This window comes from Erpetoichthys calabaricus, chromosome 4 (assembly GCF_900747795.2).
Source record: "Erpetoichthys calabaricus chromosome 4, fErpCal1.3, whole genome shotgun sequence".
NCBI classification, from domain to species: Eukaryota; Metazoa; Chordata; class Cladistia; order Polypteriformes; family Polypteridae; genus Erpetoichthys; species Erpetoichthys calabaricus.
This window is the reverse complement of record NC_041397.2, coordinates 10,341,557-10,357,683: the sequence shown is the minus strand read 5'-3', so window position 1 is coordinate 10,357,683 and position 16,127 is coordinate 10,341,557. Positions and strand designations below refer to the sequence as shown.

At 40.4% G+C, this 16,127-nt stretch overlaps 1 protein-coding gene and 1 long non-coding RNA gene across 4 annotated transcripts in view; one reads left to right on the top strand and one right to left on the bottom strand.

The window, feature by feature from the left end:
* myo16 (myosin XVI) overlaps positions 1–16,127 on the bottom strand; it is a 774,098-nt gene that overhangs the window by 454,889 nt on the left and 303,082 nt on the right. For both annotated transcript variants that reach the window (XM_051926297.1, XM_051926296.1), the window contains exon 12: positions 7,107–7,172. In XM_051926297.1, coding sequence (XP_051782257.1) covers positions 7,107–7,172 — 66 coding nt within the window. The remainder of the gene's footprint in view (positions 1–7,106; positions 7,173–16,127) is intronic.
* The window catches only part of LOC127527475 (uncharacterized), an 89,801-nt gene that overhangs the window by 61,354 nt on the left and 12,320 nt on the right, over positions 1–16,127 (top strand). The gene's annotated exons all lie outside the window — the stretch shown is intronic.

The following is a 16,127-nucleotide window of genomic DNA, read 5'->3' as shown; positions in this document are numbered from 1 at the left end:
GTGCAGAAAGGGCTTCTTTCTCATCACCCTGCCATACAGATGTTCTTTGTGCAAATTGTGCTGAATTGTAGACCAATGTCCAGATACACCATCTGCAGCCAGATGTTCTTGCAGGTCTTTGGAGGTGATCTGTGTGTTGTTTGTCACCATTTTCACAATCCTGCTCATATGCCGCTCCTGTATTTGTCTTGGCCTTCCAGACCTGCTGGGTTTAACAGCAACTGTGCCTGTGGCCTTCCATTTCCCGATTCCATTCCTTACAGTTACAGAAACTGACAGTTTAAACCTCTGAGATAGCTTTTTGTAGCCTTCCCCTAAACCAGAAGACTCAACAATCTTTGTTTTCAGATCTTTGGAGAGTTGCTTTGAGGATCCCATGCTGTCACTCTTCAGAGGAGAGTCAAAGGGAAGCCCAACTTGTAATTGACCACCTTAAATATGTTTATATCTCATGATGGGACACAACAGTCTATGAAGTTCAAGGCTTAATGAGCTCATCAACCAAGTAATCAGCATTGAGCAGTGTCAGGCATTCAAATCAGCACAATGACAAGGGACCCACATTTGTGCACAGCCAGTTTTTCACATTTGATTTCATTTCATACAACTAAATACTGCGTCACTAAAAATCTTTGTTCAGAAAACACCGCAGTACTCCTAGGAAATGAAAGACATACCACTGTTATCTTTTTGGTTGAAAGAAGAGTCAACTATTATGCAGGCTGAGAGGGGCTCCCAAACTTTTTCATGTGACTGTACCCTCCAACTACCAGGCAACTAACTAATGGAATGAGGGATTTACCAACAAAAAGCTGACCTTCATGAAAAGTGCCTGAGCAAGCTGCCATTAGAGGGCGGTGTTTCCTTTACTTGCAGTTATTACTCTGCTGCAGTTACAGTACGGCCTACTCAATCTGATTGGCTCTGACGTGTTGCTGTCCCACTGCCTAATCTATTGTAAAATTACGCACCTTGAGGTATGCCTGTGATTATTCTTTACGCGGGCAAAATTGCTAGGAGTCCATGTGAACCTGAAAGGTGCAAATGTTAACACCTTGAACTTATGGAGAAATAGGGAATATCTTCCTGTGACCACCAAAAACTGTACTCTTTGGCTACAGATTGCTCAAAATATACTTTCTGCATAGAAAACACCACATCATTTACGAAAATATGAACTTTTCCTAACAGTAACCATGAATAACCCATAAAGTGCAGTACACAAAACATAACTGGTAACATGCAAAACATTCGCTAGAATTCTGTGACCTTTTGTGCTAACATCTCAATAAAAGGAAACTTTAGTCACTGCCATCAGAAGACCCGTTAGCAATGTCTGCTTTGTGCCCCGCTTGAGATCTTTAAGGGTCATGGACCATGAGAGCATAGCAGAGGTGAGCTGACACGGAACACTGAGGCTACGATTGATGATGGGATCGGCTGTCTCGATGTCTTCAGTCAGCCGGTTGTGGATGACGGTGGCTGCCAACATTATGTCACCAAGTTTATCTAACACTCGTATTTTCCCTTTGCAGGCTTGTTGTTAGAGCCCAAAGCACTACGCTTTTCCTGTGAATGTGCACAACTGCCAATGTGAAGGTGAGAATGAGGTCACTAATAAAATTATAACTGAAAATGTTAAACATGTGAATGTTGAGGATTGACTGTGTTAATGCATGGGCCATGACCTATAGTGCCTTGAGCATAGGAAACGCACTATATAGTTTGTATTATTATTATTATTATTATTACAGTCAACTGAATATTAGCTCCAAATGTGAATGTAGAGAAAAGCCAAGCAAAATGACACCTTTTATTGGCTAACTAGAAAGATTACAATATGCAAGCTTTCGAGGCAACTCAGGCCCCTTCTTCAGGCAAGATGTAAGTGCACTGCTGTAGTGCCAACAGATTCATATTACAGAAAAGATAGCAGTGCTATATAAAGTCTATGTACATACACAAACTCCCGCCTTATTAAAAGGACAAGTGTCTGTTTATCTCTCTATCTACCCCCCCCCCCCCACATTTCTATATCTCTCTCATTCCAACAGATGGCGCATCACAAATATTTGTAGTAATAAAAGGCGTTGTATTTGTCAATCCAACAGATGGCATATCACAAACATTTATAGTAATAAAATGCATTGCATATGTCATTCCAACAGATGGCACATTAAAAAACATTAACACTGCTTTTATGAATCCCATAACAAATGGAAAAAAACAGAGACACATGCATTGCATATGTCATTCCAACAGATGGCACATCACAAACATCAACACCGCTTTTATGAATCCCATACCAAATAGAAAAAAACAACCAGAGACACATGCATTGCATTAGTTATTCCAACAGATGGCACATAGCAATCATTTATAGTATTAAAATGCATTGCATATGTCATTCCAACAGATGGCACATCATAAACATTAATACTGTTTTTATGAATCCCATAACAAATGGAAAAATACAGAGACACATGCATTGCATTTGTTATTAAAACAGATGGCACATCACAAACATTTATAATATTAAAATGCATTGCATATGTCATTCCAACAAATGGCACATCACAAACATTAACACTGCTTTTATGAATCCCATAACAAATGGAAAAAAACAGAGACACATGCATTGCATTTGTTTTTAAAACAGATGGCACATCACAAACACAGTAATAAAATGCATTGCATATGTCATTCCAACAGATGGCGCATCACAAACATTAACACTGCTTTTATGAATCCCATACCAAACAGAAAAAAACAGAGACACGTGCATTGCATATGTCATTCCAACAGATGGCACATCACAAACATCAACACTGCTTTTATAAATCCCATACCAAATAGAAAAAAAAAAAAACAGACACGTGCATTGCATTAGTTATTCCAACAGATGGTACATCGCAAACATTTATAGTATTAAAATACATTGCATATGTCATACCAACAGATGGCACATCACAAACATTTAGGGTATTAAAATACATTGCATATGTCATACCAACAGATGGCACATCACAAACATTTAGGGTATTAAAATACATTGCATATGTCATTCCAACAGATGGCACATCACAAACATTAACACTGTTTTTATGAATCCCATAACAAATGGAAAAAAAAACAGAGACACATGCATTGCATTTGTTATTAAAACTGATGGCACATCACAAACACAGTAATAAAATGCATTGCTTATGTCATTCCAACAGATGGCACATCACAAACATCAACACCGCTTTTATGAATCCCAAACCAAATAGAAAAAACAACCAGAGACACGTGTATTGCATTAGTTATTCCAACAGATGGCACATTGCAAACATTTCTAGTAATCAAATGCATTGCATATGTCATTCCAACAGATGGCACATCACAAACATTAACACTGACTTTATGAATCCCATACCAAATGGAAAAACAGAGACACATGTATTGCCTTTGTCATTCCAACAGATTCCAACAATCCATTTTATTACTATTAATGTTTGTGATGCGCCACCTGTTGGAATGATAAATGCAAAGCATTTTATTACTATGTGCATTGTAAAATGTATTCCAATAGATGGTGCACAGCAAATGTTAATCCTGAGATCTGCATTGATTAGTTAGATTTCAACCCGTCTTAGACAGGCAGCACAGTTAGTAATCTATAAAATATCTTCACCCCCTTGTCAGTTTTCACATCTTATGGTTGTAGAACACTGATTCACAGTGGATTTCATTTGGCTATTTTGGACACTGATCAATTTAATGACTCTTTAATGTCAAAGTGAGACCTCTGCAAAGTGCTCTAAATTTATGAAAAATATAAAACACAAAATAATTAAGTATTAACATTCTGTTTAATAGGACACCACTAAATCCTCATTTGGGTTTTGAAGTTACATAATTAACGGGAATCACCTGTCTGAGGTTTTAATTGATTTTCACATAAATGCACCTGACTGTGCGGGTGTTTTATTGAATTAATTTATTATTGTTTTGAATGATTTTGTTTTAAGCGCAATCCAGGGGCATAACCTCCAAGAAGCAGCACAGAGGTGAATGCATGCGATTACTGGGGGTTTTATTTAATTAAGAAGCCGCGTGTCAACTGGAGTGGCCACAAGATAAGGGAGGCAGTTTAGCTCTTAGAGGAAGAGGAAGACAACAACAAAAAAGAACAAGAGATTATTTTTGTTTGTAGACGTCATGCTTGACAAGCACTCTAGAAGGCGAGGACAGGACAGACAGCACTGGCCCTCTCGAGTTTTGTAAAGGGAGCCGGGCTGATGGCTGGGGCTGTTGTGGAGGGTAGATGACATGGCGAGGAATACCTGCGCTGGTACTTTCAATTTAAAACTGATTTCTTCAATCCCATGTAGGTGCGAAGGTGGGCAGACTGGCATCCCGACCAGAATGGAGGGTGTTGCCTTACCCGGAATGGATGGATATGGATGGACAAGCGTCCCGGCCGGGTATAGTTGCAGATACCTTTCCTGGGCCTTGAAGATATAACAGAGGGATGGGACAGAACTGTCTCTTGGGGTCATGTAGTCCCCCCAGTACGTCAGATGGCAGCTTCACTTGGGTAGAGCTCCCGTTTGTACACCCACAGGACATCTTGGGAATTTTAATCCCAATGAACAGCCTTGTCGGGGTACATTGTAGCCACCAGATGGGAGCTGTGGGGAGAGGACTCACAAATTTTAAGGAGGTTCTGCCTGACCCAGAAATACTTCCAGGGTGTAATCATGTGGCACCAGAATTACTCCCGGGTATAGCATTAAAGAAGCCGACTCAACCTCATCCATGTGAAGTTGGAGTCGGGAGGTGTAGGACAAGGCTTGCCTGGAGGTAGGGAGAGTAGGTGAGAATTAATATAGGAATTGTGCATGTGAGTACTTTTGTGAAGAAAGGACCTTGAAAAGGTATTTGTGAGTAATAAAATTTACTTTAATTTGAACCATTGGTGGTGTACAGGCACTGTGTCTCGCGTCTGGGGCTCAGTGGCACCCCCTACCTGTCACACCCACTACACTACACAAACATTTCCCTATAAAGCACTGATCAATCGCCACTAAGTACCAACACATGAACGACGAGATGGAGTCCCCCATGAAGTATCCGTGAAGTACTGACACATGAATGGTGACACGGATCCCTTGTGAAGTTTTGGGAGCTCCATTTCAACCTGTCATGTGGGAGCGGGAGTGAGCTGAGCTGAGCAGCGGTTCAAAAATGTTGTGCCGCACCCCAAAATAAAGCCACCGAGACTCAAATATCGATTTGCGTGACAGTTAATGTACAAGTACCGGTGACCCACCCTGACCCTCAGAGCCTTGATGGCAATGACCTGTGCACTTTGTGACCAACATATAGGTACGCTCCCAAAATGGAGTTGTAAGTCAGAACATGACTGTGTCATTTCTGGGCAGGATATTCCTTTAATATCCATCCATTACCCAACCCGCTATATCCTAACTACAGGGTCACTGGGGTCTGCTGGAGCCAATCCCAGCCAACACAGGGCGCAAGGCCTGATCTATCTATCTATTATATAGTGCTTTTCATATTTATCTATCTATTTATTATATAGTGCCTTTCACATCTATCTATCTATCTATCTATCTATCTATCTATCTATCTATCTATCTATCTATCTATCTATCTATTATATAGTGCCTTTCACATCTATCTATCTATCTATTTATTATATAGTGCCTTTCACATCTATCTATCTATCTATCTATCTATCTATCTATCTATCTATCTATCTATCTATCTATCTATCTATCTATTATATAGTGCCTTTCACAACTATCTATCTATCTATTTATTATATAGTGCCTTTCACATCTATCTATCTATTTATTATATAGTGCCTTTCACATCTATCTATCTATCTATCTATCTATCTATCTATCTATCTATCTATCTATCTATCTATCTATCTATCTATCTATCTATCTATTATATAGTGCCTTTCACATCTATCTATCTATCTATCTATTTATTATATAGTGCCTTTCACATCTATCTATCTATCTATCTATCTATCTATCTATCTATCTATCTATCTATCTATCTATCTATCTATTATATAGTGCTTTTCATATCTATCTATCTATCTATCTATCTATCTATCTATCTATCTATCTATCTATCTATCTATTATATAGTGCCTTTCACATCTATCTATCTATCTATTTATTATATAGTGCCTTTCACATCTATCTATCTTTCTATTATATAGTGCTTTTCATATCTATCTATCTATCTATCTATCTATCTATCTATCTATCTATCTATCTATCTATCTATCTATCTATCTATCTATCTATCTATCTATCTATCTATCTATTATAGAGTGCCTTTCACATCTATCTATCTATCTATCTATCTATCTATCTATCTATCTATCTATCTATCTATCTATCTATCTATTATATAATGTCTTTCACATCTATCTATCTATCTATTTATTATATAGTGCCTTTCACATCTATCTATCTATCTATCTATTATATAGTGCTTTTCATATCTATCTATCTATCTATCTATCTATCTATCTATCTATCTATCTATCTATCTATCTATCTATCTATCTATCTATCTATCTATCTATCTATCTATCTATTATATAGTGCCTTTCACATCTATCTATCTATCTATCTATCTATCTATATCCTAACTGCAGGGTCACGGGGGTCTGCTGGAGCCAATCCCAGCCAACACAGGGTGCAATGCAGGAAACAAACCCCAGGCAGGGTGCCAGCCCACCGCAGGGCACACACACACACACACACACACTAGAGACCTAACCTGCATGTCTTTGGACTGTGGGAGGAAACCCACGCAGACAAGGGGAGAACATGCAAACTCCACGCAGGGAGGACCTGGGAAGCAAACCCACATCTCCTAACTGTGAGGCAGCAGCGCTACCCACTGCGCCACCGTTCCGCCCTTCCTTTAATATTTAAAAGTAAAATATCACAATATTATTATATCACAACTTAAATTATATTGCATCATGAGATTCCAATCAATTCTGTCTTCTAATGAATACCACGCTGAAATGAACAAACAGGGACGAATGCAAGAAAAATACTCACCAGTGCTGAATAAATGGGCAGTTCCTTATACGGATTAGCCATCAAGAGTATACTTCCGATGTACGTCTAGAAATTAAAAACAAAAAGCTTCAATTTAGAAATTTGTGTTTATTACGTTTAAGAATGTAGACAAAGAAAAAAACAGAACATGGAGTCTAAGGTACTTGAAAATGAGCAAAACAGGCATGAGTGATCAGAAAGGTCAGTCAGTTATTATCCAACCCGCTATATCCTAACTACAGGGTCACGGGGGTCTGCTGGAGCCAATCCCAGCCAACACAGGGCGTAAGGCAGGAAAAAAAAAACCCAGGCAGGGTGCCAGCCCACTGCAGGGCACACACACACACACCAAGCACACACTAGGGACAATTTAGGATCGCCAATCCACCTAACCTGCATGTATTTGGACTGTGGGTGGAAACCCATGCAGACACGGGGAGAACATGCAAACTCCACGCAGGGAGGACCTGGGAAGTGAATGAGTTGAGTCACCTAGCCTTTATAGCAGTAATTCAGCTGGGGTTATAAAGTTATAAAGTGTGTAGAGATTTCTTGAAATAACTGTTGCTGCTTTGTACTTGTATCTTTAGTGCTTCTGAGGTGAGCCTACATCTACTCTATACATATAAAATGCTAAGCCTAAAAGTCAGTCAGTCATTATCCAACCCGCTATATCCTAACACAGGGTCAGGGGGGTCTGCTGGAGCCAATCCCAGCCAGCACAGGGTGCAAGGCAGGAGCAAACCCCGGGCAGGGTGCCAGCCCTCCGCAGGGCACACACACACTAGGGACAATTTAGGATCGTCAATACACCTAACCTGCATGTCTTTGTACTGTGGGAGGAAACCCAAAGCAGACACGGGGAGAACATGCAAACTCCACGCAGGGAGGACCCGGGAAGCAAACCCAGGTCTCCTTACTGCCACCCGTGATCAGAAAGGTGTTAATGTAATTAGAACACTGAGGTAAATATTGACAAGAACAGGCCATTCAGAGCAAACAAAACTGGTCAGTCCCATTGGCCTAAGTCCTCTGAATTCTGGCTTCAAAGGAACATCTGGGCAGGTCTGACCATCTTACTGCCACCTCTAGCCCTGTTATTGATTGCAGCAGTTCTCCAGTAATCAAGCCAGAGGTTCTCCTGTGTGTTTAGGAGGTTGTTGTTTGTTTAATTATTTACATATTTCTCTTTCTGTCTCTCACACTTCTGTAAAGTTATAATTTCTCCTTGGGAACAAATAAGGTGCTTTCTGTCTGTGAGACATGGACGCTATCCAGTGACCTGAGATGAAGACTGGACTCCTTCATGTGTGTCTTTTCGGAGAATCCTTGGGTGCCGCTGGTTTGACTTTGTGTTGCTCATGGGGTCCCAATTGAGGCACATGACCTGCATTGTGAGGGAGCGTCAGTTACGGCACTACGGCCATGTGGCGCGATTACCCGTGGGTGATCCGACTCATTGTTGAGGACCTGAGTGGCTGGACCAGGCCAAGGAGACACACACATAATACCTGGCTGCAGCAGATACAGGGTCATTTCTGGAGGGTGGGACTGGACTGCGTGTTAGCCTGGGGATTTGCCAACCAGGATCCCGACCTGTTTCGTAGTGTGTTGGGTGCGGCAACGCGCTGTGACAGTGTAAGCTCCCCAACCTGACCTGACCTGGCCTGGCCTATCTAGCTATCTTTTTCTAGTGCTGCTATGTTCTTGTTGTTTTCTGGTGACCAAAACAGCACACGGTACTCTAGATGAGGCCTCACCAGTGAGTTGTAAAGCTTCAGCAGAACCTCCTGTGACTTGTACTCCATACATCATGGCGTTATATAACCTTGTTATTCTAACTGACTTCTGAACAGTTGAGTATTTCCTACACGTAATACTATACATTTACTCACATCTAATTTCATCATCCACAAATCTGCCCAAGCCTGTATGCTGTCCAAGTTCCTCTGTGATGATTCAACAGACTCTCGGTTATCTGCCAGTCCACCTAGCCTGGCATCATCTGCAGACTTAACCAGTTTGTTATTTATATTTCTATCTAAATCAGAAGTCGCCAAGTCCAGTCCAGGAGGACCACCGTGGCTGCAGGTTTTCATTGTCACCCTTTTCTGAATGATTGACCTGTTTTTGCTGCTAATTAACTTCTTTTGAACTCATTTTAATTGATTTGCTCTTGAAGACTCAAACCCCTTAATTGTTTCGTTTTACTTAATTATCAGACAAACAATAACGAGATATAAAATGAGCCAAAACAACTGGTATCTGTCATATAGTATCTGAAAATAAAGAAAGGTGAAGATCTCAGGAATCTCGATCTTCTCAGGTCCCCAAAAACAGTGTGTTCTTAGAAAGAGAAAGTCAACAATTTTTTGAAATGTCTGCCATTGCACAATGAGAGTAGCAACAAGCCACAGAATTAAAGAACGAGTTTAATTAACAATGAGAATCGGCACCTCATTGAGCAGCTGGTTGGAGTGAAATTGGTTGGAGTTTGAGGCCCCGACTTAGTTGGTCTTCTGCTTGGCTCACTGACTTCACATTTCATTTTTGTTTGGTTGCCAATGAAGCAGTTCAGAGGAACGGTGAAGAAATTCAGGGGAACAAATCTTAAAAAACAAGTCAATTAAACGAATTCACAAGAATTTCATTAACAGCACAAACAGGGCACTCAATTAGAAAGGGTTAGAATGAAAACCTGCAGCCACGGTGGTCCTCCAGGACCGGACTTGGCGACCCCTGATCTAAATCTTTTCTATATATTAAAAATGGTGGCCAGACAATTCCCCACATCAGTCAATTCCCCACATTCCCAACTCCCCACAATTACAATTCCCCACATCACAATTCCCCACATTGCAATTCCCCACATTGCAATTCCCCACTTCCACAACTCCCCACATTGGGATAATATGGAGTGCACTGAATTAATAATATAATGAAGGAATTCTAAAATGCAAATAGTAGTAATTAATCTCCAAAAGTTTTATTTCATGACAATTTATTGAAATGCATTACTGATTACAAAATACAAGTAACTGATATACACAAATGAACAAATGAGTTTAATACAAAATATGCTTGGTACAAAATAATGAATTAGATAAGGTCCTATTCCATTTGCTAATAATTCCACTGTACAGGTTTATCTTTACTCCCGACTAGGGTAAGTTCGCTACAGACTATCAAACGTGCAAACTTGGTGCGCGCGACGCGGAGCACGTAGATACGTTGTAAGGCGCGAGAAGAATTTTATTTGATTTATTTCGTGTTTTTATTTTTACACCATAAGTAGAGTCTATTATTTTTGAGAACTTTAATTTTGGTAATTTAAAAAAGATAAAAATCAAAAATGTTACGTTTTAGCATGTTTTAAGAAAGATTCAAAAAATAATAGAATTCAACTTACCTGTTTCAAATTTTTAAAAGGCAAATTGTATATAAAAATGCATGCTTGGATAATGTATTTTTACATATTTATTAACAAGTAGCGTTTTTAAATAAAATAATGCTCGATGTGGGGAAACGGAGGGCACGCTTTTGTATCATTATATGGACTGTCTTATATAGTACATTAGTCTATGGTTATAATAAATATTATCCCAATGTGGGGAGTTGTGGACGTGGGGAATTGTGAATTTGGGGAATTGCAATGTGGGGAATTGTGATGTGGGGAATTGTAATTGTGGGGAGTTGGGAATGTGGGGAATTGACTAAGGTGGGGAGTTGTCATGGAACCGGCCCTGTGTGAAAAAGTAATTGCCCCCTTGTTAAAAAATAACCTAACTGTGGTGTATCACACCTGAGTTCAATTTCCGTAGCCACCCCCAGGCCTAATTACTGCCACACCTGTTTCAATCAAGAAATCACTTAAATAGGAGCTGCCTGACACAGAGAAGTAGACCAAAAGCACCTCAAAAGCTAGACATCATGCCAAGATCCAAAGAAATTCAGGAACAAATGAGAACAGAAGTAATTGAGATCTATCAGTCTGGTAAAGGTTATAAAGCCATTTCTAAAGCTTTGGGACTCCAGCGAACCACAGTGAGAGCCATTATCCACAAATGGCAAAAACATGGAACAGTGGTGAACCTTCCCAGGAGTGGCCGGCCGACCAAAATTACCCCAACAGCGCAGAGACGACTCATCCGAGAGGTCACAAAAGACCCCAGGACAACGTCTAAAGAACTGCAGGCCTCACTTGCCTCAATTAAGGTCAGTGTTCACGACTCCACCATAAGAAAGAGACTGGGCAAAAACGGCCTGCATGGCAGATTTCCAAGACGCAAACCACTGTTAAGCAAAAAGAACATTAGGGCTCGTCTCAATTTTGCTAAGAAACATCTCAATGATTGCCAAGACTTTTGGGAAAATACCTTGTGGACTGATGAGACAAAAGTTGAACTTTTTGGAAGGCAAATGTCCCGTTACATCTGGCGTAAAAGGAACACAGCATTTCAGAAAAAGAACATCATACCAACAGTAAAATATGGTGGTGGTAGTGTGATGGTCTGGGGTTGTTTTGCTGCTTCAGGACCTGGAAGGCTTGCTGTGATAGATGGAACCATGAATTCTACTGTCTACCAAAAAATCCTGAAGGAGAATGTCCGGCCATCTGTTCGTCAACTCAAGCTGAAGCGATCTTGGGTGCTGCAACAGGACAATGACCCAAAACACACCAGCAAATCCACCTCTGAATGGCTGAAGAAAAACAAAATGAAGACTTTGGAGTGGCCTAGTCAAAGTCCTGACCTGAATCCAATTGAGATGCTATGGCATGACCTTAAAAAGGCGGTTCATGCTAGAAAACCCTCAAATAAAGCTGAATTACAACAATTTTGCAAAGATGAGTGGGCCAAAATTCCTCCAGAGCGCTGTAAAAGACTCATTGCAAGTTATCGCAAACGCTTGATTGCAGTTATTGCTGCTAAGGGTGGCCTAACCAGTTATTAGGTTCAGGGGGCAATTACTTTTTCACACAGGGCCATGTAGGTTTGGATTTTTTTTTTCTCCCTAAATAATAAAAACCACCATTTACAAACTGCATTTTGTGTTTACTTGTGTTATATTTGACTAATGGTTAAATGTGTTTGATGATCAGAAACATTTTGTGTGACAAACATGCAAAAGAATAAGAAATCAGGAAGGGGGCAAATAGTTTTTCACACCACTGTATGTTCATGGGGAGCAGGCATGGGAAACCCAATACCTCCCCCTGGACGCTAGATGGCAGCCTCCCTGGGTTGCAGTGGTGCCTCGGACTCCCCCAAGGGCTTCATGGGGGTTGGAGTGTTGTGCAGCCCTGTTGGGTTCTGCAGGCGCTGCCAGGAGCTGCTGGACCCTTCTGGGCACTGGTTTCGCCACACCCAGAAGTGCAGGCAGATGTCGGCAATCAAACACCTGGAGCACTTCTGGGTGCCCAATAAAAGGGGCCTGCAACCACCACTCAGCGGCCAGAGTCGGGTGGAGGAGGACAAGGTTGCCTGGGAGGAGGAGTGGTGGTGCAGAGGAAGAGTGTTTTACTTTGTTGGGTTGGTGCTTTGGGACTGTGTTGTGGCTGGGGGACACGGGGAACACATGCCCTCCAGCTGAAGAAAATAAAAGTTTATTTATTTTATACGTGTGCCTCTGTGTTTAATCTCTGATGGGTTAAGTGCATATATAGCGCCTTATTACACATATTATTAATTCATCTCTAACCACTGGAATTGTGCCTGCCTATTTTAAACATGCAGTGGTAAAGCCCTTATTGAAAAAACCTAACCTTAGTAAAGAGGACTTACACAATTTTAGACCGATTTCTCAGCTACCTTTTTTATCTAAAATACTTGAGAAAGTTGTTTTGCAGCAGCTTCTGACTTTTTTGGATTGTAATGGTGGTCAAGAAATGTTTCAGTCCAGTTTTAAAACGTATCACAGCACTGAGGCGGCTTTACTCGGGGTTGTTAACGATATTTTACTTTCAGCTGACTCAGGGGTTTCGACAGTTTTAGTGCTTTTGGATTTAACTGCGGCCTTTCATACCATCGATCACAACATCTTGTTGTCAAGGCTGGACAAGTGGTTAGGAATTCGAGGGGGTGCACTAGATTGGTTTAACACTAGAATTACCAGAGCCTACAAAAAAAAAACTCGTAGATCCGTCCCACCTTAAATCACTTCGCACCTCTCCATCAGTGTCTTTTGTCTTGTAAATGTATCAATAAGCAGCAAGCAGCCTGCTATCACATCCCCCCACCGCCGCACAGTTTTCTCAGCTCAAGTCTGTTTACCTGCGTGTCAGTTGCTTCAAGTTGTATAGAATGAGAAGTCAAGCAAAATGACACCTTCTATAAATACTATATCGTTATAGTATTTTCATGTGTGTTCTGTGTCTATGTTACGGCCAAAACCCGAAATTGGCCAAAGTGGGAAATGTCCGACCAAATCGGGAAATGGCAAATGTCGCTGTAAATTGACCGGCCAATGTCCAATCTTTTCCTCAATTTCGGGATTTGGCCAGCCAGTTTGCGAAATGGCATGGGGCGATCGGCCAAAGTTGGAAGGAAAAAGGCACGAGCAGCGATTTGTTACGCAGTTAGTAGTGCAATTGCGTTGAGTGTAGCCTTGGCGGCTCATGTTCAAAAAGCGGACGTCACTTGGTTGTTTCACAATAATTAAGATCAGGTATATAAGTAGATTTCACATTTCTGTTATCATTTTAGCAATAAAATAGTGACTTAACACCAGGGACCTATTTTATTGACCTTAAGGTTAGTGTTTGGGCGAGGGGAAGGCCGTCTCAAGTGGCGTCCGCTTTGCTGAACAAGACCCGCCTTGAGCAGTTTCTCGTGCAGAATGGAAAACTCACTTCTGAATCTGCATCTGAAAATTTTTAAGCATCTTCGCACCTTGAGCAGACAGTCTTACATCAGCACATCGGATTTTGACCAGGGAGTCACTTCGCGAAATGGCTGGCCAAAGTAGCATATATGCCGGTCATTTCTAGTACTTCGGACTTTGGCCACACCTCGCGGTCAAAATGCGAAATGGCCGGTCAATTCGGGAACTGGCTGAACTTTGGGTTTTGGCTGTAACATCTACAATAATCTATGTACAGTAAGCACATCGTTAAAACAAACGTTTTTCACGTTTTAGTAATAATTGACAAAATGTAGACATGAAGTGTTTAATGTGTGAAGCCTGAAGTCCAAATATCAAATAAACACTTTCACAAAAGGTACAAATATAACAGAACAAGTGAGCTTCTATTCAAGAATATAACTGCAGAAAAAGAACCCGCGTTAGGGTGCGACATTGACACGTATTTGCTACAACCGCTTTGGTGGCCCGACGGTGTCAACTGTTGACTGGTATTCAAAACTTCACAGGTTCGATCCCGGCCGAGTCCGTTTTGAGAAGTGAGCTGCTCGTATTCTTACTATCTTAGAATAAAAACATACATTTGATTTCAGTCTGTAACAGCCGGTGTAAATTTATGATACTTGTAAAGATTAGCTTTGGGTTTTTTTTTTTATTCAGTTTTATTTTCCCAGTCGCGTTCACGATTCCACCCTACTCCATCCCCATCTGACACTGCTGTTTTCACATAAAGACGCACTATAACAGAGGTGAACTCAGATGATAACGACAGTTCTACATCGGAGCAAGAGTGCACGTCGCACTTTTGCCTTCGCTGTACTTTGTATATGTACATGGGAAGCTCTGCAGTCTACTTGGGACTTTACACTGTAGGAAGTAAGTAAATAAATAAAGGTAAATAAGTAAATAACATTCGATCTGGCTCTTATATACGAAGTACAGTGACGGCAGCGTCCACCTTCAGCTATAGACTCTCCACTCTAATGTTTAGATCTGGATGGTGATTTGAAGAAGGTATGCCATGCTTTTATTATATCGCGCCTCGATTATTGTAATTCACTTTATTCTGGAATCAGTAAATTTCATCTTTCTCGGCTACAGATAATTCAGAATGCTGCTGTTCGCTTTCTTACTCGGTCTCAGAAAGTTGTGTCCATTACTCCAATTCTGGCCTCGCTTCATTGGCTCCCAGTTGAATTTAGGATTCATTTTAAAATCTTACTTTTGGTTTATAAGTCACTAAATGGTGCTGCCCCATCCTGTCTGGTTGAGTTGCTGGTCCCGTATACACCAGTCCGCTCTTTACGTTCCTCTCAACAGTAATTGTTCGTTGTGCCAAAGTCTAAAATGAAGACCAGGGCTGATTGTGCCATTGTAGAGTTATGGAATGCTCTGCCAATTGAAATTAGGTTGGCACTTCAACTCAAATGTTTAAATCAAGACTTGTTTTGATTGCTTTGAACTGTATATGAGTAACTCTGGTATCAGTTTTATTAATAATTTATTAATTTTTTCATATCCATTGTTTTTCTGTAAATTCTAATCGGTTCTTTCACCTTATTTGTTTTAGTATTTATGTAATTTTTGTACTTTGTTTACTGATTTATTATTGATATTTTTTGATTTTATTGTACGGCACATTGGTTTACACTTATGGTGTTTTAAAATTGTGCTTTATAAAAACATTTTGATTTGATTTGATGTTCTTAACCTCTCCTCCTCTCCCTCCTTTTAGTTTATCTTGTACAGCACTTTGGTTCGGCTTAGGTCGTTTGAAATTTGGATTTAGAAATAAAGTTTTACTTGACTTAATAGTAGATTTAAGTTTGACCTTTTGTTTTATGTAATTATTGTGTCTGCAAGGAACATTACACAAGTAAGAATGTCACTGCATATTGTACATGTGACATGATCTTGAGCTCAAACACTGCTGGTGTTGTCTTGAAATTTCCCATTATTGATCTGTGCTGCTAATAGTTACCGCGCATGCTTAACATCACAACTATGTCCTAATTTTGCGTGTTTATGAACAATTTGTGTTGCTGGAGTCTTTGACAGTATCACCTTTTTGCCGAGCGACAGTGTCATGACATCAGTGTAGTTTAAGGACATACATTAAGGTTAGGGTTTGGTGTGGTTTGTATTTAACAGTTTATCTAT